Source organism: Bos mutus, chromosome 15 (genome assembly GCF_027580195.1).
Source record: "Bos mutus isolate GX-2022 chromosome 15, NWIPB_WYAK_1.1, whole genome shotgun sequence".
NCBI lineage: Eukaryota > Metazoa > Chordata > Mammalia > Artiodactyla > Bovidae > Bos > Bos mutus.
Genome location: NC_091631.1, coordinates 2,297,391 through 2,322,883, shown reverse-complemented (window position 1 = coordinate 2,322,883; position 25,493 = coordinate 2,297,391). Strand labels below are relative to the sequence as shown.

At 41.3% G+C, this 25,493-nt stretch overlaps 1 protein-coding gene across 1 annotated transcript; it reads right to left on the bottom strand.

Moving 5' to 3' along the window:
• Positions 1 to 22,369: 22,369 nt before the first annotated feature.
• On the bottom strand, positions 22,370 to 23,338 carry LOC106700500 (olfactory receptor 5B12). Its single transcript, XM_014482594.2, has one exon. The coding sequence runs from the start codon at positions 23,336 to 23,338 to the stop codon at positions 22,370 to 22,372; it is 969 nt and encodes a 322-aa protein (XP_014338080.2).
• Positions 23,339 to 25,493: the final 2,155 nt, after the last annotated feature.

Sequence of the window (25,493 nt, the reverse complement as noted above, 5' to 3'; positions counted from 1 at the left end):
TCACTTCTTGGTATATTTCTAAAACAAATGAATTTCTTGAAGAAATATTTGCAGACCTGTGTTCATCGCAACACTGTTCATGATAGCCAAGAGGTGGAGGCAATGTAATTGTCTACCATCAAGTAAATGGATAAAGCTACTGTGATATAAATATACAAAGGAATATTATTCAACCTTAAAAAAGTGAAACCTTGTCATATGTTGCAGCATGGTTAAACCTTGAGGACATTATGCTAAGTGAAACCAGCCAGTCACAAAAAGAAAATTGCAGCATGATTCCACTTATAGATAGTATCCGAAGTAGTCAAGCCCTTGGAGACTGTAAATAAAATGTGTTTACTGGGGGTAGGGGTGATGGGAAAAAGCAATGGATAGAACTATCACACTGCTGGAAGGGGCAGACCACAGACATGATCATCATTAAAAAGACACGGTAAGATAGATAACTCAAGAGAACCTACTCTATAGCACACGGAACTCTGCTCAGTGCTCTGTGGTGACCTACAGGGAAGACAATCCAGAAGAGAGAGGATGTATGTGAACATATCGCTGATTCATTCTGCTGTACAGCAGAGACTAACATACTATCATAAAGCAACTATACTCCAGTAAAATTAATTTAAAAATATGATAATAGGCAGTCCACATCTTCAATCTAATAAAAATCAGGTTAATTTATAGCTTTGTGTTTGATGGTTTTGGTGGTCTGCTCACACTTTGACTGATATTAACTTATTAGTGCTAAAATTCCTAATTATTTTTCTCATTTTCAGAGCATCAGAACATCGTCTACCATTCCTCTAACACTGGCCCATTGTTCTAGTCTGCCAATATTGAGACTTTAAATAATCCACTTCATGTCTTAGCTACCTTTTTGAAGTCACTCACATTTAATTTTTATGTATTAAGTGTCAAGCACCACATACAATGGTGATACAAATGGGATGATTGCTTCTCAGCTGGATAGTCTATCCTAATGAGAGGCAGACACTGTTGATAAAACAATCTGGCATATATATATAAATATATGTTTATAATTAACTGCTATCTAGAAAAAATAGGGACTCCCTTGGTGGTCCAGTGGCTAAGACTCATGCTCCCAATGCAGGGGGCTTGGGATTCAATTCAGGGAACTAGGTCCCACATGCCCCTACTAAGGGTTCACATGCCACAGCTAAAGATCCTGCATGCATGCCACGACAAAGACTGAGGATCCCAAGTGCCACAACTGAGACCTGACTCAGCCAAATAAATAAAAAAAAAAATAGTGTGTTATAAGACTGCAACATGGGGCTCTGACAAAATTTTTGATTAAGCAATTCTGAAAAGTCTTCCTAGAGGGAATCATATTTAAGCTTAGATCTGAAGAATAGAAATTAACCAGGAGCAGAGGGACAGGCTGAGTCATGGGGTCCATATTCTGGACAGATGAAATAGGGGTAGTCATGGTTCCCAGAAGTAAAACCTATTATATCAACATGTCATCAACTTGTTCACCCAAGTTGCTTTCAGATACGTTGCATACAACCTCGGCAAGGTAAGAGCACTTTAGCACCATCTCCAGAAATCTGCCCAGAGTGATACCTGTTCATGGTTCCACCTGCATATCAGCAAGTCCAAGTCACAGCCCATGTCATACCCTCCTTCCTTCTTACTTCTCCAGCCAGCCCAGCCCCAGTTGGTAGGATGTTAGGAGAAAAATTACCCTGTCCTTCGCTATCTCCCAGAGTATGCTCAAATTCATGGCCATCGAGTCGGTGATGCCACTCAGCCATCTCATCCTCTGCCGTCCCCTTCTCCTCCTGCTTTCAATCTTTCCCAGCATCAGGGTCTTTTCCAAAGCGTTGGCTCCTCACATCAGGTGGACAAAGTATTGGAGTTTCAGCTTCAATATCAGTCCTTCAATGAATATTCAGGATTGATTTCCTCTAGGATTCACCGGTTTGATCTCTTTGCAGTCTAATTAGCATTATTTTAAAAGAGAGTTAGAGAATGTGGCAATAAACAGATCTGTGCTAAAATCTTAGTTTCCTATTAATAGCATTATCCTCTGGGGAGATCACCTTGCATTACTTTTGGTTGCCTTGTTTAAAAGATGCAAATACTAAATCTTACCGTATCCAGAATTTGATGAGATTAAATGAGATAAAGTTTTTAGAACACTTGGCTTAATGTGTGTGTGTTTGCTCTTCATCTCTGATTCCCCTGGAAATCCTTCTCCAGGGGATCTTCCCGACCCAGGGATCGAAGTGGAGTCTCTTGAATCTCCTGCATTGGCAGGTGGATTCTTTTACCACTGAGCAATCTCAGAAGTAGGAAACTTATTAATTTGCATAAAATGCTGATTCTTTCCTTATTTCTTTGACTGTATAGAAAAGTGAATATTAACAGATAATATCTGCTTTATTTTCTGTCAAGATGAAATGACGTACCATATGAAGAGAGGGTTTTTTTTTTAATAATCTTAAGCTATACCACAGTATATATTATTTATTCTCTTGCTGTTTCTTTGACTGAGATTAGCTATTGCCATTCTATTCAGATAAACTGGGCTTCCAAGCGGATTCAGAGAAAATACTGCAAGTCATGGTCTGCACTAGTTCTGAAATACTGGAGTCTTGACTTGTAAAGCCATTACTCACTTTTCTAACTCAATGTCAGTTGGCACCTGGAACTTTGTAAATCAAGAAGGATGTTGCCAAAGACTTTGAAGCTCTTGGTTGTACCATCAGAAGAGAAAGGAGTACACTGAACCAGTCTTCTTAGTTGTATTCATGAAGGATAGGACCGAGCAAGTGATATCTGACTGCTCTGGTGGGTAAAGAAGGGAGAAGCGTGAGCCTGGAGAGATTGACCGTGAGACCGAGACTTCAGTAATCTCCCCAAACAAAAGCAGTGGAAGCAGAAAATTGGTTTGCTATTTAGGATTTTGTCTCATAAATTACATCTCCCAGAAGGTATTTTGGTGTTTGCTCATCTTCTCCCTTGTTACCAATAATTAGTCCCAAACTAAATCTGTTCTCCCCTGTATGATCGGCTGTCAATGGAAGGTTTGGCACGTGCTCGTCCAAGTAAAGGCCAGTATTAAAGCTTTTATCAGCATTCTCAGTCAAAATAATCTCCCCCAAAATATAAAGTTGGAGTTAGTTCTCACCAGATTTGTCATAGCCGGGTTCAGCCCAGGTCTTGCATTATTGTTGCGCAGGAGCACTGACACTGCGTCCCATGTTTTTATGCAAAAGGGGCACTGGCGATCTTGGCCATGCTTACGGGAACAAAGTGAAGGTGAACACTAGGCAGATAGTTAACTCTTCTCTGTTACTTAAAAAAAACAACTTTTATTATAGTCTTCCAGAATGTGAAGAAAATAGAGATATTCACTCAATGTACCAAATAGATTTCATAGGCATGATCATGTTCCTTTTCAACTACTATTTTGCCATATTAAAATTGCTAATGAAAATTTTTTTACCTGTCTGCTGATTATCAAGAGATAAAACCCATCAGCTCTTCAGGGTCACCAAGGAAGTGGGTGGACAATAAGTATCTATTTTTAAGAGAATATCATATGACTTTCAATAACTCGTTAGACCAAGGATTTACCCTTTTTTCTGACAATTAAAACTAATTAGTGTACAAACTTGTTTGAAATTAAATATATTTCTAAGATGACTCAGTGGTAAAAGAATCCACCTGCCAGTGCAGGAGATGCAAGTTCGATCCCTGATATTTGACAAAATAGACTGATATTTGACAAAATATTTGGATACTGTGGCCAGCCAAGTTAACACATAAAACTGACCATCACAACCCAGGAAATAAGAAAAGATCTGATATAAAAGATCAATCCCTGGGTTGAGATGATCCCCTGGAGGAGGGCAAGGCAAGCACTCCAGTATTCTTGCCTGAAAAATCCCATGAACAGAGGAGCCAGATGGCTACAGTCCATAGGGTTGCAGAGTCGGACACGGCTGAGCATGCATGTACTTATTTCTAAGGCTCAGAAGATGACTATGTGTTTTGAAGTAATGCTTGTATGATGAGTATCTGACAGAATAAAATATTGTTAAAAGCATTTCATCACAGTTTTCTGAGATAGAAACATAACGCAATTGGGATTTAAAGTTATATCAGATATTTTCTTATTTCCTGGGTTGTGATGGTCAGTTTTATGTGTTAACTTGGCTGGCCACAGTACCCAAATATTTTGTCAAATATCAGTCTACATGTTACTGTGAAAGTATTTTTAACAAATGAGATTTACAATTACAAAAAAATTAGACTTTGAGTAAAGCAAATTACCCTCAGTGATGTGGGTGGGCCCTATCTAATCAGTTGAAAACTTTAAGGAGAAAAAGAAAAACTGAGGTTTCCTGAAGAGGAAGAAATTCTGCCTCCAGCTTGCTTTTGCACTCAAGCTGCAGAATCAGTTCTTCTCTGAGTCTCCAGCCTGCTGGCCTGCCCTGCACATTTTGAACTTGCCAGATTCTTCAACTAAGAAAGGAAAATCTTTAACATCAAATGTTCTTTCTTTTTTTTTCTCTAAATAAATCCTGTTGGTTCTGTTTCCTGGAGAACCCTGACTAATACAGCTTTTGACAGCAACACACGAGTGCATGCCAATTCACTTCAGTCATGTCTGACTCCTGGTGACCCTGTGGACCCATCAGGCTCCTCTGTCCATTGGATTCTCCAGGCAAGAATACCAGAGTGGGTTGCCATTTCCTGTTCCAGAGGGCCTTCCCAACTTGGGGATCAAATCCTTGTCTCTTGCGTCTCCTGCATTGGCAGGTGAGTTCTTCACCACTAGACCACCTGGGAAGCCCTTTGATGGCAATAACTGTCTCTAAAGGAAAGAAATCTTAAGAGTGAGTTGTCTGAATTGGTTTTGGGTTTTGTGGAAATGGCTCTCTCTTATGATTAAAGATACTAATGCCTCTATTTCCGGTAGCAGAGCACTGAGAGGGCGTGGTAGATAATGGGAGTAGAGATATACAGAATGTGACATTGGGTACAATGATCAAATGCTTACAGCAGGAGAGATTTGGGGTCAGCATGCATATGATACCTGCAAATGCTTTTGTCAAAGTGACAAATGTAATGAGATTGGTGGGTTGCTTCTAATTGTACAAGAGTAAGTAAGAACAGACAAGGCAATGGCACCCCACTCCAGTATTCTTGCCTGGAATATCCCATGGACAGAGGAGCCTGGTAGGCTGAAGTCCATGGGGTCGCTAAGAGTCAGCACGACTGAACGACTTCACTTTCACTTTTCACTTTCATGCATTGGAGAAGGAAATGGCAACCCACTCCAGTGTTCTTGCCTGGAGAATCCCAGGGATGGGGGAGCCTGGTGGGCTGCCGTCTATGGGATCGCACAGAATCCGACACGACTGAAGCGACTTAGCAGCAGTAGCAGCAGCAGCAAGTAAGAAAGAAAAGGATAAGCTGGAGGATTCACGTTCTCAGCTCAACTACTGAGTAAATGATCTGGAGACTGTTATGTCTGTCCTGAAAGACACTAGTACATAGTAAGCCCTTCATATGCATTGGCTTCACATCTGCAGATACAATAAGCCACTTATCAAAATTATTGAAAAAATATTCCAAAAAGTTTCAAAAGACAAAACTTGAATTTGTTACATGATGGCAACAATTTGCATAGCATTTATATGTACTAAGTATTATAAGTAGCCTAGAGATGAAATAATATATAAAATATATATTAAAAAGCAGAGACATTACTTTGCCAACAAAGGTCCGTCTAGTCAAGGCTATGGTTTTTCTAGTGGTCATGTATGGATGTGAGAGTTGGACTATAAAGAAAGCTGAGTACAGAAGAATTGATGCTTTTGAAGTGTGGTGTTGGAGAAGACTCTTGAGAGTCCCTTGGACTGCAAGGAGATCCAACCAGTCCATCCTAAAGGAGATCAGTCCTGAATACTCATTGGAAGGACTGATGTTGAAGCTGAAACTCCAATACTTTGGCCACCTGATGCAGAGAGCTGATTCATTTGAAAAGACCCTAATGCTGGGAGGAATTGGGGGCGGGAGGAGAAGGGGGCAACAGAGGATGAGATGGTTGGATGGCATCACAGACTCAATGGACATGAATTTTGGTGAACTCTGGGAGTTGGTGATGGACAGGGAAGCCTGGTGAGCTGCAGTCCATGGGGTCCCAAAGAGTCGGACATGACTGAGAGACTGAACTGAAATGAACTGATAGAATATATATAATATATTATAATATATATGAAGTTTTATATATATAAAGATTATGGGAGAATGTGCACATGCTATATGCAAATACCATGCCATTAGAGAAGGCTGATGCTGGGAGGGATTGGGGGCAGGAGGAGAAGGGGACGACAGGGGATGAGATGGCTGGATGGCATCACAGACTCGATGGACATGAGTTTGAGTGAACTCCGGGAGTTGGTGATGGATAGGAAGGCCTGGCATGCTGTGATCCATGGGGTCGCAGAGTTGGATAGGACTGAGTGACTAAACTGAACCAATGCCATTTCTTTTAAGGGATTCGAGCACCCACTAATTTTGCTATCTGAAGGGAGTCTTGGACCCAATCCCCTGCAAATACTAAGGGATGACTTAACCATCCTATAGTCGCAGAGCTGAAAACCCAACCCAGAGTTTCATTCTTTGAGTGGCTGATTTACAATGCAAATTCAATTCCTAACCTCACAGGGCTTCTACTGTTAACTAAGGGCATTAATTGTAAAAGAATGGGATCCTGAAAATTGCAAGGGGCACAAATGAGATAATCTGAAAACTGGGATGAGTCTTCTTTGCTAGAAGCAGCAGCTGCTTCACTCCCATCTGAGATCATCCTTGTTGTTGTTGAGTCACTAAATTATGTCCAACCCTTTGTGACCCCATAAACTATAACCCGCCAAGCTCCGCTGTCCTCCACTCTCTCTAGGAGTTTGCTCAGATTCATGTTTGTTGAGTCGGTGATGCCGTCTAACCATCGTATCCTCTGGTGCTCTCTTCTCCTTTTGCCCTCAATCTTTCCCAGCATCAGGGTCTTTTCCAGTGAGTCAGCTCTTCACATCAGGTGGCCAAAGTACTGGACCTTCAGCTTCGGCGTCAGTCCTTCCAATGAATATTCAGGGCTGATTTCCTTTGGGATGGACAGGTTTGATTTCCTTGCTGTCCAAGGGACTCAATTTTTTCCAGTACCACCATTCAAAACCATTACAGGAAGCAGTGACCAAAACCATCCCGAATAAAAAGAAATGCAAGAAGGCAGAGTGGTGCCCGAGGAGACTTTACAAATAGGTGAGGAATAGAAGGGGAAAAGGGAAAGACAAACCCAGCTGGATGTAGAGTTCCAGAGAATTGCAAGGAGAGATAAGAAGGCCTTTTAAAATGAACAATGCAAAGAAATAGAGGAAAACAATAGAATGGGAAAGACTAGAGAGCTCTTCAAGAAAACTGGAGACATCAAGGGAACATTGCAAGAGAGATCAATCCTACTTTGCTTATAATAGCCTTTCTTGTGGCATTTGCCTTACAAAACCCTGGTAATTCTCCATGGGACTCCCACTCATTACCCTTTTTACTTCTGGACCTAAAACTAGACTCCACTCGCCACAGGCTCCAAAAGGTGAAATACAAAGTTTGACTGAGGAGGAGTTACACAAAACTACAACAGAATCACAATTCCCCCCACCCCCACCATTTTACACAAACAAAAGTGAGGGATATGTGTGGAAATGCATATTTAATATGTGGATTAATGATGAAAGAAACACAAAGCTGAACTGGGCTGAATTTATTGAGATGAGCCCACTAAGAACCAAATCATGATACTGCTCTGCTTAATCTATTTGTTTTTTGTCATTTTTGGAATAAAGGCTAGTCTTACAAGCATGGCACATGTATCTTTGTAATAACCTATTCAAGCCTAAGTTTCTGAGCTTATTTTGAACACTGTTTACTCCCATGATCAATATATTCCAGTCATGCCAGTTGCTCAGTTGTGTCTGACTCTTTGTGACCCCATGGACTGTAGCCCAGGCTCCTCTGTCCGTGGAATTTTTCAGGCAAAAATACTGGAGTGTATTGCCATTTACTACTCCAGGGGATCTTCCTGACCCAGGGATAGAACCCACATCTCTTGTGTCTCCTGCACTGGCAGCCAGATTCTGTACCACCAAGCTACCTGAGAAGCCCCAGTGCGCTGCAGCCCATGAGGTCTCAAAGAGTCAGACACGACTTAGCAACTGGACAACAGCACTAGGCGTAGATTTTGAAATTAATGTGGCAGCTTGGGGTGCTATAAAGGACTTTAACCGTTTGCTTTTTTGGCTGAAACATGGACCACAGGGTGGCTTACACCAGAGAAAGTAGAAATACCAGAGTGCCTTGGTATCACATTGAGAGAGCAATTCACACACTTTAGAACTTAGAAAGTTAGAGGATTTGTCATTTAAGACCTGCTCACCCACCCCAGGAGGGTCCAGAGGACACACTTTTCACTATGACCGTGAGGAACAAATTCACAAGCGGAATTCCAGAGTCTCTGAAGAGTTCTGTGATTGCTCTTCTCAGAAATTACAGTGGGATCTTCTGCCACTGACTTGAGAAGCTTAAATGTAATGGGGATAATTGGATTCTTGGTGGCAAGGTCCAAGTGTGGTATTTGATTGCCAAAGGTAAGGTGATAGGGTTGTCCTAATGCACATGAAGTCAAAGCAGCAGTCAGGGTATTATGACTCAGACTTCTGTGAATGACCTTGGCTAGTTGATCATAGTGTTCTGGAAGTAAAACATATGGGAAGTCTATTAAGTGGAAGAGCTTTAGGTCAAGTGATTAAAAGTCTCAACTTTAATCATAAAACAGAGAATCAATTCTCAGACTTCAGCTAGTTTATAGACCCAGAACTCCTTGTATTAAGGGCAGGCTGGGTCCTCATAAAGAAGGAAATGAAAATGAAAGTTGTTCAATCATGTCTGACTCTTTGCAACCCCATGGACTGCAGTCCATGGAGTTCTCCAGGCCAGAATACTGGAGTGGGTAGCCTTTCCCTTCTCCAGGGGATCTTCCCAATGCAAAGAGATTGAACCCAAGTTTCCCACATTGCAGTGGATTCTTTACCAGCTGAGCCACCAGGGAAGCCCAAGAATACTGGAGTGGGTAGCCTATCCCTTCTCCAGTGGATCTTCCAAACTCAGGAATGGAACCAGGGTCTCCTACATTGCAGATTCTTTACCAACTGAGCTATCAGGGAAGCCCCCGATACTGCCAATCTCCCTCCTCCAAAACTGCCAAATATTGTGGTGCTTTCTGAGGACAAAGGGAATACGGAATGGGTATTGGAAGAAGTGCTTTATAAATATCAATTTTGAGTACATGGCCAGTTACAGAAATGAGGGGTGTAATTATTATGCATATTTCTTCTTTATTTTTTAATCCATATGTTGGTGTGTGTATCCTTCCATCTCTTAAACCTTTGCCATATAACAAAATGTACTGACTTTGCACCATAGTGTTTAGTATCGCTAACTTTACAGCATAGTATTTAATACACAGACTATCAAGGAGAAGGATGACCATCACCCAGAGACTTTGCATTCCCCTCATGTGGAAACAGTTTGTGTGTTTTTGGTTATATGCAATATCATTGTATCAGATTAGGCAGAAATACGCTTTTTACTATCTTTACTTGGAGATCAGGCATGGTTTCAGGAGATGAGTAGGGGTGCTGAGCTGACAAGGGGTGGATTGTGACGGTCATTTTACACGTTAGCTTGACCAGGCCATGGTGCCCAGCAGTTTGGTCAAATGCCAGTGGAGTTGCTGCACTAAGGTTTTTTATGTATGTGTTTTTGTTTTAAGATATAATTCACATTTAAATTAGTAGGCCATCAGAGAGGCTGACATCAGCCGTCTATGGCAGAAGGGACGCAGCCCCTGGAGCAGGGCTGTCCGCGGCAGGGCAAAAGATACAACCACCCTGGGAAAAGGTCTGACAGCTTCTTCTAGAGTGAAACGTACACCCACTCTATGACCAGCAGCTCCTCACAGAGATGTCTATCCAGTATGAACAAAAATACATTCACAAAAAAGACTCAAGGTGTTTACAATGGCTTTACTCATATAGCCAATAACTAGAAAGAGCCATAGAGTCTGTCAAGAGAAAAACAGATAAATACATGATGGTGAACCATGAATCCAGCAACGCAAAAGGACAAGTGACTGATACATGAAAGACCATGGGTAGATCTCACAAATATTACGCAGGCTGAAAGAAGTGTTGCACAAAAGAGTATATATTATGTAATTTCACTGACATGATGCCAAAATATATAAAACTAATCTACTGTGCAAAAAAATTAGAACAGGGGTTACCACTGGGGCTTGGAGGAGGGATTCACTAGAAAGGGGAGTGAGGGAACTACCTGTATTCTGTATCTGGTAGCTTATATTTGTATATGTTTGTCAAAATGCAGTGAATGTACTTGTAAGATGGTGCATTTCATTGCAAATTTTACATCAAAAGAAAAATGTCAGCAAATATTAAACTCTAATATTAATGATATGCCTCAGAAGGATTTGGGGGAAGTGTACTGATGTCTTTGATTTACTTTGAAGCACATCACAAATAATAAGATATGTTAATGAATTTTTAGTTATGTAATAAGGCGAGTATAATCAAATGTTAATAGCAGAATCTAGGTGCTGGGAATGTGGGTGTCCACCATAAAATTCTAACAATGTTGCTACTTGTTTGAAAATTTTCATGACAAAATGTTAGAAAACATGAAAAAAAATGAAGTACAATAAAACGAAATCAGTAGACTATATGTAAAGCAACTTACTCTTCTTAATGTGGGTGGGCCTCATCCGATTGACTAAAGATACTTAGAGAAAAGAAGGGGAATCTTGAGAAAGTAGCATTGCATATACACATTACCACTAAAATTCATAGCTAGTGGGGAGTTGCTGTGCAACACAGGGAGCCCAGCCTACGGCTCTGTGATGATCTAGAGGGGTGGGATGCGGGTGCTCAAGAGGGAGGGGGTATGTATATATATAATTATGACTGTTCCATGTGGTTGTGTGGCAGAAACCAACACAACATTGAAAAATTAAAATTAAACAATTAAAAAGAAATTAAAAAATTAAAAATTAAAAAATAAGAAAGGGATTCTGCTTTCAAAATGCTTTCAGATTTTTGTTGTTCAGTCACTCAGTCGTGTTCAACCCTTTTGAGATCCCATGGACTGTAGCCTGTTAGGTTCATCTGTACATGGGATTTTTCAGGCAAGAATACTGGAGTAGGTTGCCATTTCCTCCTCTAGGGGATCTTCCTAATTCAGGGATTGAACCCACGTCTCGTGCGTATCCTGCATTGGCAGGCAGATTCTTTACCACTGACTCTTCCAGGAAGCCTTCATTATTCTTGGATATAAGATCAAAAATTTTTTTCTCAGATTTGCAAATGCTGTGGATTTATATTGTTTACATGTATGTTGGAAACAGTAACTCAGTAACTCAAAAAAATCTAGTTTGATAAATAATTAAAAATTAATTGTGGGGAATTTTAAAAAATGTAAGTCAAGAGAATTAAGACAGTAAAACACACTTGTATCTAAATAATTGTATTTAGTATTCTATAAAAAATTCATTATGAAAACAATTTTAATAGCAATCTAGATCTAAAATTTCAAGTGATAAAAAAATGCAAAAAATGGGTAAAAGAAAAGAGAGACAGGCAAAAGTATATTAATTTCCTCAAACTGTATAAAGAGTGATTCAGTAAAAATCATGTTATTATTTAGATGTGTATAATTGGAGGAAAGTTCATTCTTTTCATATTCTTCAGTTCAGTTCAGTTCAGTTCAGTCACTCAGTCGTGTCTGACTCTTTTGTGACCCCATGAACCACAGCACGGCAGGCCTCCCTGTCCATCACCAACTCCCAGAGTCCACCCAAACTCATGTGCATTGAGTCGGTGATGCCATGCAACCCTCTCATCCTCTGTCATGCCCTTCTCCTCCTGCCTTCAATCTTCCCCAGCATCAGGGGGTCTTTTCCAGTGAGTCAACTCTTCGCATGAGGTGGCCAAAGTACTGGAGTTTCAGCTTCAGCATCAGTCCTTCCAAAGAACATCCAGGACTGATTTCCTTTAGGATGGACTGGTTGGATCTCCTTGCAGTCCAAGGGACTCTCAAGAGTCTTCTCCAACACCACAGTTCAAAGGCATCCATTCTTCAGTGCTCAGCTTTCTTTATAGTCCAACTCTCACATCCATCATGACTACTGGAAAAACCATAGCTTTTTTTCTCATATTCTTAATAGCACTTAATATTAATATAAGTAAAATGTATTTTTCCAATTGTATGAAAAATATTTTCCCAAAAATTAAAGAAAAATCAACCACTAAAGCTTTTATTGGGGGGGGATGGGAAAACTCTATACTTTAAAATATCTATCTTCAAAGTAATGTGTACAGTTGGAGTGAATCTGATAAAATCCCAAGAGAAGTAGAATGTATTTGTGTGTGTTTTTGTGTGTGGGCATGTACATGCGCTTCATAATGTGATTTTAAAATTTATTTGGAAGAATAACCAAGTGAAAATAAATAGACGTCCAAAGAAAGAACAAGAGTGAGGCTTACATTAAATGAGTGAGGCTTACATTAAATACTAAATTGTAGTATATTATTATCATATGTCAGAAATACATAATATTTTAAATTATATCAACTCAAAAATAAGTGCGGGAGAGGGAGATATTTCAATAAAACAGAAAATACCCATGAACATATGAGTCTTCAAAACATGATAAAGGCAAGGCAGCATAGCAGAGGGGTGAAGAGACTGCTTTCTGCTGTTAGACTTCTTGGGTTCAAAGTAGTACTGGACACAGATAAAATCTCTACAACTCGATCTCCTCATTTATGTTATAAATGGATGTGATCACAAGTGTGCTTGCCCTATAGGGTTTCTGTGACGATAAAGTAAAAAATAAATGAAAGGCACTTAATATAGTGCCAGTCCCTATAAGCATTCAGTAAATGTTTACTCAGGTATGTTTCAAATAACCACGGTATGGAATAATGGAGTAGTACTCATTTAGCCATGAACTCCCTAAGTTACCGTATACTGAAATTCATTTCAGACCGCCCAAATTTACATTCTTAGGAAGCGAAATCAGAAAGGAATTAGACCACTTGCATGCATGCTCACTCATGTCTGATTCTGTGCGACCCTATGGACTGTAGCCCGCCAGGCTCCTTTGTCCTTGGGATTCTCCAGCCAAGAATACTGGAGTGGGTTGCCATGCCCTCCTGCAGGGGACTCTTCCCCACCCAGGGATTGAGCCTGCGTCTCTTGTGTCTCCTGCATTGGCAGGCGGGTTCTTTACCAGTGGTGCCACCTGGGAAGCCCGGAAGATGACAGAGTTAAACGCAAAATAAGACCTCAGTCCAACAAGATTGGTTCTTAGAAGACAGTCCACTCATACTCTCTGGTTCTTTAATTCCATTTCTTATTCTTTACCAATTGCTTTGCAACTTATTCAAGACAGACCTACACAGAAAAGACAGATTAACTGGTCTGAGATTAAACAGCTAGCCCACAGTGGAATCAAGATTCAAGTCTATGCATTTTGGGTCCAGAAAAGACAGACCTGAGTCTGAACCTTGGTTTCACTACTTGCGGTTATACGGGGTTGGACAAGTCACAATGTAAGCCTTGTTTTCCGCATCTGGGAAGTATGGGTATTTATCCAATCCATCATGTAATTCGACTGCTTCGGCTCTTCTTGAGTGCACTCGCAAATTATCTTCACTCTCTAAAGTAGATTGGCAGACTTTTACGTAAAGGGCCAGATGCAGATAGTCTAGGCACCGCAAGTCACAGTCAGCTTTTCTTTTTTAAATTCTTTTAAAATTCGTTTCTTCCTCCCTCTGTTCACTCCTCACTTCCTTCCTCTCACTCTCTATTTTGATCTCTATCTCTCTCATCTCCTTCATTTCTTTTTTACATTCTTTTCTCTTTAAGGATAATACACATGCTTAGCTCAAGGGCCATACCAAAAAAAAAAAAAAAGACTAAATGTGATCTGTACATCTAGTTTGTCTGCCCTTGGTCTAAATTATTATACACAGTAAATTAAGATCAATTAGGAAAAAGGATAGCTAATTAGTCTTTAAAAGTTTCTGAACGTGTTCCCTTACCTTTTTGAAATTCACTTCATTCTATCAGCCATCAAAATATTCATACAAACAAACTTTTTTTTTTTTTCTGAAATGCTAAGAGTTTCTGCCATAGATGATTAAGAGAGCTCTCTTGGAATGCTTTCTGACCCTATGTATCCTGTCTTTAATGATGAAGTAAAATAGGAATACGCAGGCTCCAGATGTATGCAAGTCCCTAGAAATGGAAAGTGGCCTATAGGTGATGGCCTATAGGTAATATTTAGGTATGGATGGGAAGAAGGCAATGGCACCCCACTCCAATACTCTTGCCTGGAAAATCCCATGGATGGAGGAGCCTGGTAGGCTGCAGTCCATGGGGTCGCACAGAGTCGGACACGACCGAGCGACTTCACTTTCACTTTTCCTTTCATGCATTGGAGAAGGAAATGGCAACCCACTCCAGGGTTCTTGCCTGGAGAATCCCAGGGACGGGGGAGCCTGGTGGGCTGCCGTCTATGGGGTCGCACAGAGTTGGACACAACTGAAGTGACTTAGCAGCAGCAGCAGATATATTACAATATCCATAATACTTTAAAAACAACTTAGTTATGTTCTTAAAAATTAATTATGTCCTTTAAAAACAATTAGTTATGTTCAAATTGACTATTATAAGGTTCAAATTGTCTTGTTTGGTACTGTGGAACCTGTCTGTCATCAGCGATTCATATAAAGATTGCGCAGAATGTGTAGTATTTACGAGTCAGACATTCACTGTAAGGCCTCTGGATACATTGTGAGTCATGAACCTGGCTGAAATCTAGGTGACAGAGCAGAGGAAAGAGGTCCAAACATTAAGCCGTGGGCCACACCGACATTAAGGTTCAGGAAGATATTGAGGGTGAAGCAAGCAGAGTGAGAAGGAGCCAGCACCCTTCAGGTAGGATGAAAAGCAAGACAGTGTTGATGTGAATGCTAGTACGTGCTAACAATTCACAGAATTGTGGCTTTGTCTCAAACCTGCCTCGTGAACTTTGGAAAGTGCATATGTTGTCTCTTCTTCTCTACGTCAAACTTTAACTTGGCGTATCTAAGTTGCTGCTGCTGCTGCTGCTAAGTCGCTTCAGTCGTGTCCGACTCTGTTCGACCCCATAGACGGCAGCCCACCAGGCTCCCCATCCCTGGGATTCTCCAGGCAAGAACACTGGAGTGGGTTGCCATTTCCTTCTCCAATGCATGAAAGTGAAAAGTGAAAGTGAAGTCACTCAGTCGTGTCCGGCTCTTAGCGACTCCATGGCAGCCTACCAGGCTCCTCTGTCCATGGGATTTTCCAGGCAAGAGTACTGGAGTGGGGTGCCATTGCCTTCTCCGGTATCTAAGTTAGCTCCTGATTTTTCTCACTAACCTGCTCCTCTTCCAATTCTACCTTTGTGAGGGAAACGACAATTTTTTGTAAGAGTCATTTCTTTCTTTTCCACCTGCACATCCAACCTGCTCCAGGTTTTAGCTCCCGACTCCCAATGATTCAAAATGTGACTGCTTCTCCTGCATCATCTCTGCAGGTCTGCTCCAATGCATCATCATCTATTGCTTGAATTTCTGCATCTTTTTTCATAGTTGGTCTCCTGGCTTCCACCCTTTGATCTTAGAGTATTTTTTTCCTTCTTTTAAAAAATGCACATAATTAAAAATTAAATTGAGATATAATTAATTTGAAAAAATGTACATATTTTATTATTTATAAGGGTAAACTCACTTTATTCATTTATATTGTGGTAGAACACACATAACATAATACTATCTCACCATTCTAAGTGTTCGGCTCTGCAGTGTTAATTAAGTACATGCATATTGTGTAACCTTACCACCACCCATCTTCAGAACTCTTTCTATTTTGCAAAACCAAAACTGTGTATCCATTAAACAATAAGCTTTCCGTGGTCCCCTCCCCCTACCTATTAGCAACCCCAATTCTACATTCTTTCTTCTTTTAAAAAATTGTTTCTTTCCTCCCACATCTCAGTCTCTGGTAATCAACACTGTTATCTGGAGTTTCTATTTTTAAAAAATGCTTCCCATACAAGTGTGATCATATGATATTTGTCTTTGTATGGGTTATTTTACTTAGCATAATATCCTTCTGGATTATCTATGTTGTCACAGATGAAAGGATTTCCTTCTTTTTTAAAAGACTGAATAATATACTATTGTGTGTACATCAACAGACACTTTGATCATTCCCATTTTTGGCTGTTGAGACTAATGCAACAATAAACATTGGAGTGCAGACATCTTGTCAATATACTGACTTCATTTCCTTTGGATTTATACCCAGAAATGAGATTGCTGGATCACATGGCAGTTCTAATTTTAATTTTTTTGAGGAAACCTCCATCCTGTTCTCGATAATAGTTGCATCAATTTTACATTCCCACCAACACTGTACAGTCAGTTCAGTTCAGTTCAGTTGTGTCCGACTCTGCGACACCATGGACTGCAGCGTGCCAGGCCTCCCTGTCCATCACCAATTTCTGGAGCCTACTCAAACTCATGTCCATTGAGTCACTGATGCCATCCAACCATCTCATCTTCTGTTGCCCCCTTCTCCTCCTGCCCTCAATCTTTCCCAGCATCAGGGTCTTTTCAAATGAGTCAGCTCTTCGCATCAGGTGGCCAAAGTATTGGAGTTTCAGCTTCAACATCAGTCCTTGCAATGAATATTCAAGGCTGATCTCCTTTAGGATGGACTGGTTGGATCTCCTACAGTCCAAGGGACTCTCAAGAGTCTTCTCCAACACCACAGTTCAAAAGCATCAATTCTTCAGCACTCAGCTTTCTTTATGGTCCAACTTTCACATCCATACATGACCACTGGAGAACCATAGCTTTAACTAGATGGATCTTTGTTGGCAAAGTAATGTCTCTGCTTTTGAATATGCTGTCTAGGTTGGTCATAACTTCTCTTCCAAGGACTGCGAGGATCCCAGCAGTGTCCAAGTGTTCTCCTATCCCCACATCTCTGCCAGTACTTGTTGTCTTACCTTTTGATGCTAGCCACTTTGAGTACTGCCAGTTAATATGGTATTGTGCTTTTGATTTGCATTTCCCTGATGGTTAGTGGTGTTGCACGTCTTTTCATGTACCTGTTGGCCATTTGTACGACAAGCCTACGCTATCTTCATATTCAGTGGTGGAAATGTTTTCCTTTAAGATCAGGAACAAGACAAGGATGCTTATTCTCACCACTACAGTTTTACATAGTAATGGGAGTCCTAGACAGAACAATTAGGAAAGCAAAAGAAATAAAAAGCAATTCATATCGGAAAGGAATAAAGTTGTATCTGCAGATTACATGATCTTATATAGTACTCTCATGGGAAAGCTGCTGATAAAATGCATATACACTATTGCAGGGCACATCTGACTCTCTCTCACTAGGACATTGGAGAGAGCTAAGTTTGTGAAGTAACTCACAAAGAGCCTTGAGAGTGTGCATATGTTTTGAGTACATGTGACACAAGAATATCACTAATCTCATCATTATTTTAAAACATTTGAATGTTAGTACTGCTGATGAGAAGGCACTAACTTCTTCCATTCTCAATGCATTTCCTGGACACAAAAGAGAGAGAAGAATTATACAATTCTGTGGCTAAGCTCACAATATTAAACATATCTTGACTGTTTGGGTTAAAAAAAGTCAGACCGAGAAATTGGTCTTTGTTATGTTTTCCCCATAGGTCCTTGGGCTCAGGAAGATGTCCTCAGATGGAGATAGTATAAGAACATAGATTTGGTTCATAAAATCCAAGAACATGAAAGAGAGAACAAATAAAATTAGGTGGTCCTGAAATTGGAGAAAGGCAGAGAGATATAGTTCTGATTCTCTCTCTTCTATTTTTGCTAAAGATAAAATAAAAAATATTTAATCCTTCTTCTTTGTAATACACTGAGTACCATGCTAAGTATATAAAATGTTCTATCCCATTAGACCATTGCTGTTGCTCAGTTGCTAAGCTGTGTTTGACTGTGACCCCACTAACTCCAGCGCACCAGACTGCTCTGTCCTCACTATCTCCTGCATTCCAGGTGGATTCTTTACCAACCGAGCTCTCAGGGAAGCCCACTGTCTCATGGAATTTGCTAAAATTCATGTCCATCCAGTCGGTGATGCCATCCAACCATCTCACCCACTGCCACCTCCTTCTCCTCCTGCCCTCAGTCTTCCCCAGCATCAGGGTCTTTTCCAGTGAGTCGGCTCTTCGCATCAGGCGGCCAAAGTATTAGAGCTTCACCTTCAACGTCAGTCCTTCCAATGAATATTCAGGACTGATCTCCTTTAGGATGGACTGATTTGATCTCCTTTCTGGCCAAGGGATTCTCAAGAGTCTTTTCCAACACCACAGTGCAAAAGTATCAGTTCTTCAGTGCTCATTATGGTCCAACTCTCACATCCATACATGACTACTGGAGACCATAGCTTTGACTGTATGAATCTTTGTCACCAAAGTGATTAAACCATATCCCAACTCCAACTGGGTTTAGTTAGTGAAAAGGAGCATGGTTTGTACTTCTATGGGATGATGGAAGAGACAACTCTATGGGATGATCTGAAACATGTCCTCATTTTGGGCACAGAAAGAGTGGATCTGGAATCCTGTAATTGGCCATTAGGTACCCAGCTTGGTGCTGACTCATTTATTCAACCTCAGTTCACTCACTTGTTTGTTTACTAACTAATGCTATCATACAGGCACACATATCCTCATCCATCCATTTATTATTTTTTTCATTGAACGAACATTTGATTACCCATGAGAACCCCAGGCTGGTAGAGAATAAGAGGGCTGATTTATGAGCTCATCCCAGTCTCAGGACTGTAAAATTCCCATTAATGCCAGTTTCAGAGAGAATTTTTTAACTAGAATAAATTCCGTTTTAGCTTGATTGACCTCCTCTGAATGAAGAATAAGGAAATTATTTAATTCCTCTGCAGTCTGCCTAAAATTCTTTCCCCTCATTGATTATCCCGAGTTCAATGTCTTATTAGAATCAAAATCATCATAGTTTGGGGCAGGTTTGATCTCGTTCTGCTGCTGCTAAGCCTTCCGTCTTGGTGTGTCCATGCTTCAGAATACCACAGACCGGGTGGCTTATTAACAATAAAGATGTATTTCTCACAGTTCTGGAGGCTAGGAAGTCCAGCATCAAGGCGCTGGTTTATAGACTGCCGTCTCTTTGCTGTATCCCCACGTGGTGCAAGGGACAAAAGAGCTCTCTGGGTCTCTTTCAGGGGAACACTAAGCCCACTCATGGAGGCTCTCCCAGACACTGGATCTGCCTCCCCTCAAAGACCCCACCTCCTACTACTCTGGGCATTAGGATTTAACATAGGAATTTTGGTGACACACAGATATTCAGTCTACAGCAACATCTATTCTCAGAAATAATCCAGACAGAAACGTTCAATTGTATTAATATATGTTCATTACTCACATTTAAAAGCTTACGTGGCGTATTTGACTGGAGGTGGATGAGCTGTTAGAGTGTTCCATTGCTGCCCAACACCGAGGGTCCAGCGTGGTTAGACCACTGTCTGAACCTGTCGGCTGTGGGTGCTGCACCAGTGTGACTAATGCCACACCCCGACGCATTGAGACTGCAAAGGTCAGGCGTGGGGGCATTCCGGGCGTGCATTTGTCTTTTACTGCTCTTTCCTACGTCTTCTCAGTGACGCAAGGGTACCTTTGGGAATTGGCGCAGGTGAGCACATCATATTACGAGGCCTGTGGTCTGCAGTCCTCCTAAACGTGGATGTCCACTGGAGTGTGCACGTTTCTAGCTTAACTTTTTATCCAAGTGAAGCTTCGAATTTTGCAGTTCAAAACGTCTAGAAAACAGGGACGGCAAGTCTTCTCAGTTAACAAGGGCTTCACTGCAAGAACATAGCAACACGTGGACAGAGCACAAGAGTTTCAGTCCCCTTTATATACCTCTGATGACCTCAAAAACCGTGTTGTTTAGTGTGCTCCTACTTAGACCTGTGATCAAGTGATGGGGATTCGGGCAGTCTTCAGAATATCCACAAGGAAGGAGATTTAAACAGATTCAAGAAAGATGCTAAATTAATAATATTCTGACTTTCTCTCTTTCAGTCCTTCTAATGTCTTAGTTATAAAGATAATTATGCTATCTAAATCACTTTGCTGTACAGAAGAAATTGTCACAGCATTGCAAATCAACTATACTTCAATAAAAAATGATAGTTTTGTTATACCGAGAAGACTAGTGTTCTTTGATAAAAAGATGTTTTTGTCTTAATATACTTTATGTGTCCTACAGTCTGCCCTGGTGTCAAACAACTGTTAGCTGAACCAAGCTGGAAAGGATTTACTTCAGGATTCCGCAGACCTAAAATTCTTACTTTGCCACCATCTACCCACATCCTCCAGGTGGCTCAGTGGTGAAGAATCTGCCTCCAATGCAGGAGAGGCCAGAGATGCCAGTTCAATCTCTGAGTCAGGAAGATCCTTTGGAGGAGGAAATGGCAACCTACTCTAGTATTCTTGCCTGGAGAATCCAATGGACAGAGGAGCCTGGTGGGCTACAGTCCATGGCATTGCAGAGTCAGACATGACTGAGCAACTGAGAACGCATTACCCACACACCCATATCTGAGACTCCATTCCTCCTCTCTACCTGGTTGACTCTCTCAGAGTTAGTGTGAGACCTTAATTAGATAGCATATGCAATACTTGGAAAGGTACTAGATTCTAAATGAATAGTACCTCTTTTTTGGTCCTAATCTTTTCTATATATCAGGCTCCAGGGAAGTGACTGCATCTTACAATCTCCTGGTGTGCAGGTCTTATCCCAGATCAAATTTTCCTGAATTTCAAAATTTCCTGAATCAGTATTATATCATACTCTCTGGAAGTGGGATCTGGCCAGTAATATTTTAAAAATCTCCCCCAGGTGATTGTAATGTGCAGCTGAGTTTGAGAACCACTGCTGCTGCTGCTGCTAAGTCGCTTCAGTCGTGTCCGACTCTGTGCGACCCCATAGACAGCAGCCCACCAGGCTCCCCCGTCCCTGGGATTCTCCAGGCAAGAACACTGGAGTGGGTTGTCATTTCCTTCTCCAATGCATGAAAGTGAAAAGTGAAAGTGAAGTCGCTCAGTTGTGTCTGACTCTTAGCGACCCCATGGACTGCAGCCGTAGGCTAAATGTTTCTTGGTTGCTTGAATGCATTGGTTTTCAAACCTGAGTCTGCTTCAGAATCACCAGGAGGGCTTGTTAAAAAACACAGATAGCTGGGTTGTACTCCTGGAGTTTCAATTCTGTGGGTCTGGGATGAGGGTTCCTGTAATTGGCATTTCTAAAAAATTCCAGGTCATGCTGATGCTGCTGGCTTGGTAATGATGCTTTTGAACAACTGTTCCAGGGAAACAGTTTTCAAAGTGTAATCTGCACCCCGATCACATCTGAAATACAGGGGAAGCTTGTTAATAATGCAGGTAGTTCTCCCTAGCCAGACTCTTATATGAATTTTATCTATTAGAACTCAGGTAAGGAATAGGTATGGATATATTTCAGCTTTTTGAAGCATGTTTTTCTCTCTGAGATTCAAGAATAAAATAGATCTAGCTTGTATACTATCCCTCATTATCCAGATTTACAACTGGCATTCTCACTAAGCTCAGGATCCATGTATATGTGGATAACGGGGCATAATTCTAAAGATTTCTGAGCTCTACCAGAAGTATGCTAAGTTATATTATCTGGATTAGATCCCTAAATTCTATTTCTTCATCAGTCTTTCAAGGTAACTCTTAGGAGTATAAATGTCTAAGAAACATGGCCCTGTGCTGTGTGGAAGATTCTTCAGGTTCTCTTAATTCTAGAAAATGAAAATGGGACTCTAGTGTCAAACACCTATTAGATTTACCTGCAAAGCACCTTAAACCAACAAACTGATGTAATGTGGGATCCTATGGTATCAAGGATTATAATCCTTATCTTAAGATAGAAGCAATGTTATATTTCTGGAAAGGGACATCCGGAATTTCTTCTACCCAGTTACAGTCGTGAAGAGTGAATACAATCAGTTTTGTCTGGGAAGGAACTGCTCAAAGAAATAAAAGACAAGAAAGAATTAACCTTCAAACAGCATTCTTGGCCACAGAAGTCCAATAGAAGATTCACATGGTTTGCATGCGATTTCTAATTAGTAAGCTAAGCCTAGAGAAGACTGCTTTTCCAACCACCCTTTTAAAGGCACTCTTGACCTCCTTGTTCCTCAGGCTGTAGACCAGTGGATTCAGCATGGGGATGACCATGGCATAGAACACGGACGCCATTTTGTCTGTGCCCATGGAGTGGCTGGAGCTGGGCTGTAAGTACATGAAGATGATTGCCCCATAGAAGATGGAGACAGTGGTGAGGTGGGAAGCACAGGTGGAGAAGGCCTTCTGGGGTCCTTCAGATGAGCGCATCCTCAGGATAGCAGTAAAGATGAAGAGGTACGAGCCCAAGATAACCAAAAGAGCGAACAAGGTGTTGAACGCTGCCAGTGTGAAGAGCACAATCTCGTTTGTGTAGATATCAGAGCAAGAGAGAGCCAGCAGTGGGGGAATGTCACAGAAAAAGTGATTAACCACGTTGGAATGGCAGAAGGAGAGGTGGAAAGTGAGGGCAACATGGACGGAAGATTGTAAGAGTCCACAAACATAGGAGCTGGTGGCCAGCAAGGCGCACATAGCTCTCGTCACGGTGGTGGTGTAATGCAGGGGTTTGCACACGGCCGCCTGGCGGTCAAAGGCCATTGAGGCCAGGAGGAAACTTTCAACAGTGGCAAAGGCTGCAAAGAAGAACATCTGGGTAGCACATGCATCGTAGGATATAATCTTGTCTCCTGTGAGAATCCCCGCCATTACTTTAGGAGTAACAGAGGAGGCATACACACAGTCCACTAGGGAGAGGTTACCGAGGAAAAAGTACATGGGCGTGTGAAGTCGAGAGTCCAACAGAATCAACACGATCATCCCAAGGTTCCCAACCAGAGTAGTGAGGTAGATGAGAGCGAAGATTGTAAACAGAGGGACCTGCATCTCTAGAGCATCTGTTAACCCCACGAGAAGGAATTCAGTCACCTCTGAAAGGTTCTCCATCAATTGGGGAGTCAACGTGAGCAGCACCTATGACAAGCTCAGCAAGTACAAGATGATGCTATCCGATCGTCTTCATGGGAAGTACACTGTAAATGGAGTCTTTAGTCATGTTGTCAGCTTCTTATGGAGGGAAGGAGCTCGTGAGTGAGAAGCTGAGCCAGATGGGTAGTGCTGGGTTGACTGAGGTTGTTCATCTAGAAGTGGTATGTGGCTGCCAAGAGCAGACCATATGATGACTCTGGGTCACATTTCAGCTTGCTTGCTTGCTGTATGTTATATCTCTTATATTAAACCATGTAGGACTCTTCTTATTTCATCTCTTACAAGCACACTTGTCTAAGGTATACATCAAAGGCTTAAATCAACAGAAAGTAAGATACAGGAAACCTTTTGTCAGTCATTGGTGTGTAACGCTGACAAGCCCTCCTCAATTGCCTCCTCCATCTCTGAGGGATCCTCATTCACTTCACTGGTGATCTACAGTGATTCCAACCTTCTTTTTCTCTCTAATTCATGGGGCCCTCAGCTGAGTGGCCCTCAGTTTCTGTCTTCCACTGTCATCTACACCTTTGCCTTATTTGTAGGTGAAGAGAATAGGGGAGATGGAAGGATTAGTTTTGTCCTCACCTAGAGACTCTGTACCATCAACCAGACCACAGACCTCCTGCCATAGCACGTAGTATATCTGGTTGCTCTCACCTCCAGTGGTAACTCAGCAGATAGCTTATTGTAGCTTCTGTAGTTACAGTATGAGAGACTGTCTTGACCCAAGAGACACTTCTGACTCTGGCATATTAGGTCCCATTCATTCCTCCTGGATTAACTATTATGAAATATTCAGGGGAGGATGTGATGTAGCCCTTGTCTTTAAGGATTCCTTAGTGGGAGAGACCTGCATCCAAAAGATACATTAGTCATAATGTATTTCTGAAGTGGAGGGACACCCGTGGCCTTTGGAATTAGAAAGCACGTTTGGTTTGCCCAACACAAGAACTCAGGAAGGATTTCTGGAGATCAGGACTCCTCAGTTGTGTCTTGGAAACTAAAGAAATAATAGTAACAATATATTAGTTATTATAACAGCAAACACGTAACATTTACTTTGGGTCAGGAAACTGTTCTAAGCTGGTCACATGTATTAACTCATTTACTTCAGTTAGCAATTCTGTTGCTGCTGCTGCTGCTGCTAAGTCGTTTCAGTCGTGTCCGACTCTGTGCGACCCCATAGATGACAGCCCACCAGGCTCCCCCGTCCCTGGGATTCTCCAGGCAAGAACACTGGAGTGGGTTGCCATTTACTTCTCCAATGCATGAAAGTGAAAAGTGAAAATGAAGTTGCTCAGTCGTGTCCGACCCTCAGCGACCCCATGGACTGCAGCCCACCAGGCTCCTCCATCCATGGGATTTTCCAGGCAAGAGTACTGGAGTGGGGTGCCATTGCCTTCTCCAGAGCAATTCTGTTAGGCAGGTACTATTATCACCCCCATTTTGCTTCAAATGGAACCAAAATTTAAAGAGGTAAATTACTTGCTCAAGTAGCATATTTGATGGTAGAACTGGGATTGGAATCCAGGCAGCATGATCTAAAATCTGCAATATTAAGCATGCTTCTTGAAACAGTAGGTCAAGTTCATTAATCTTCCTATATTTCAGTTTCTTCATCTTCCAAGTGGGAAATTCAGTTTTCAACTTTTAAGGTAGATGAGTAGGATAACTTAGATCATGTAGAACATTGAAAACAATGTTAATTGCATAGCAATTACTCAAAGAGTTTAAGATGTCACTACTACTATTACTGCTACTACTACTATACCAGGCAGAAGAAACATCATGGATAAAGGTAGGAACTGGCAAACACCACTGTATAAATAGACAGTTATAAGTATATAAGTATTACTAAATCAAATCTCAATTGAGAGTGATGTACAAAAGTAATTGGTAGACATGAAACTAGGATTGAGACCTAAAAGAGAAAAAATGTATCAGATTATAGATATAATACAACTGTTTAGCAGAGTCTAAAGTGACTATTTAGATCAAATATAACAAGAATATATTTTTTCCGGGAATCCCTCCTTCAGTGTTGGTGGGGCTGTAAGTTGGTGGGCCACTATGGAGGTTCCTTAAAAAACTAAAAATAGAGTTACCATATGAG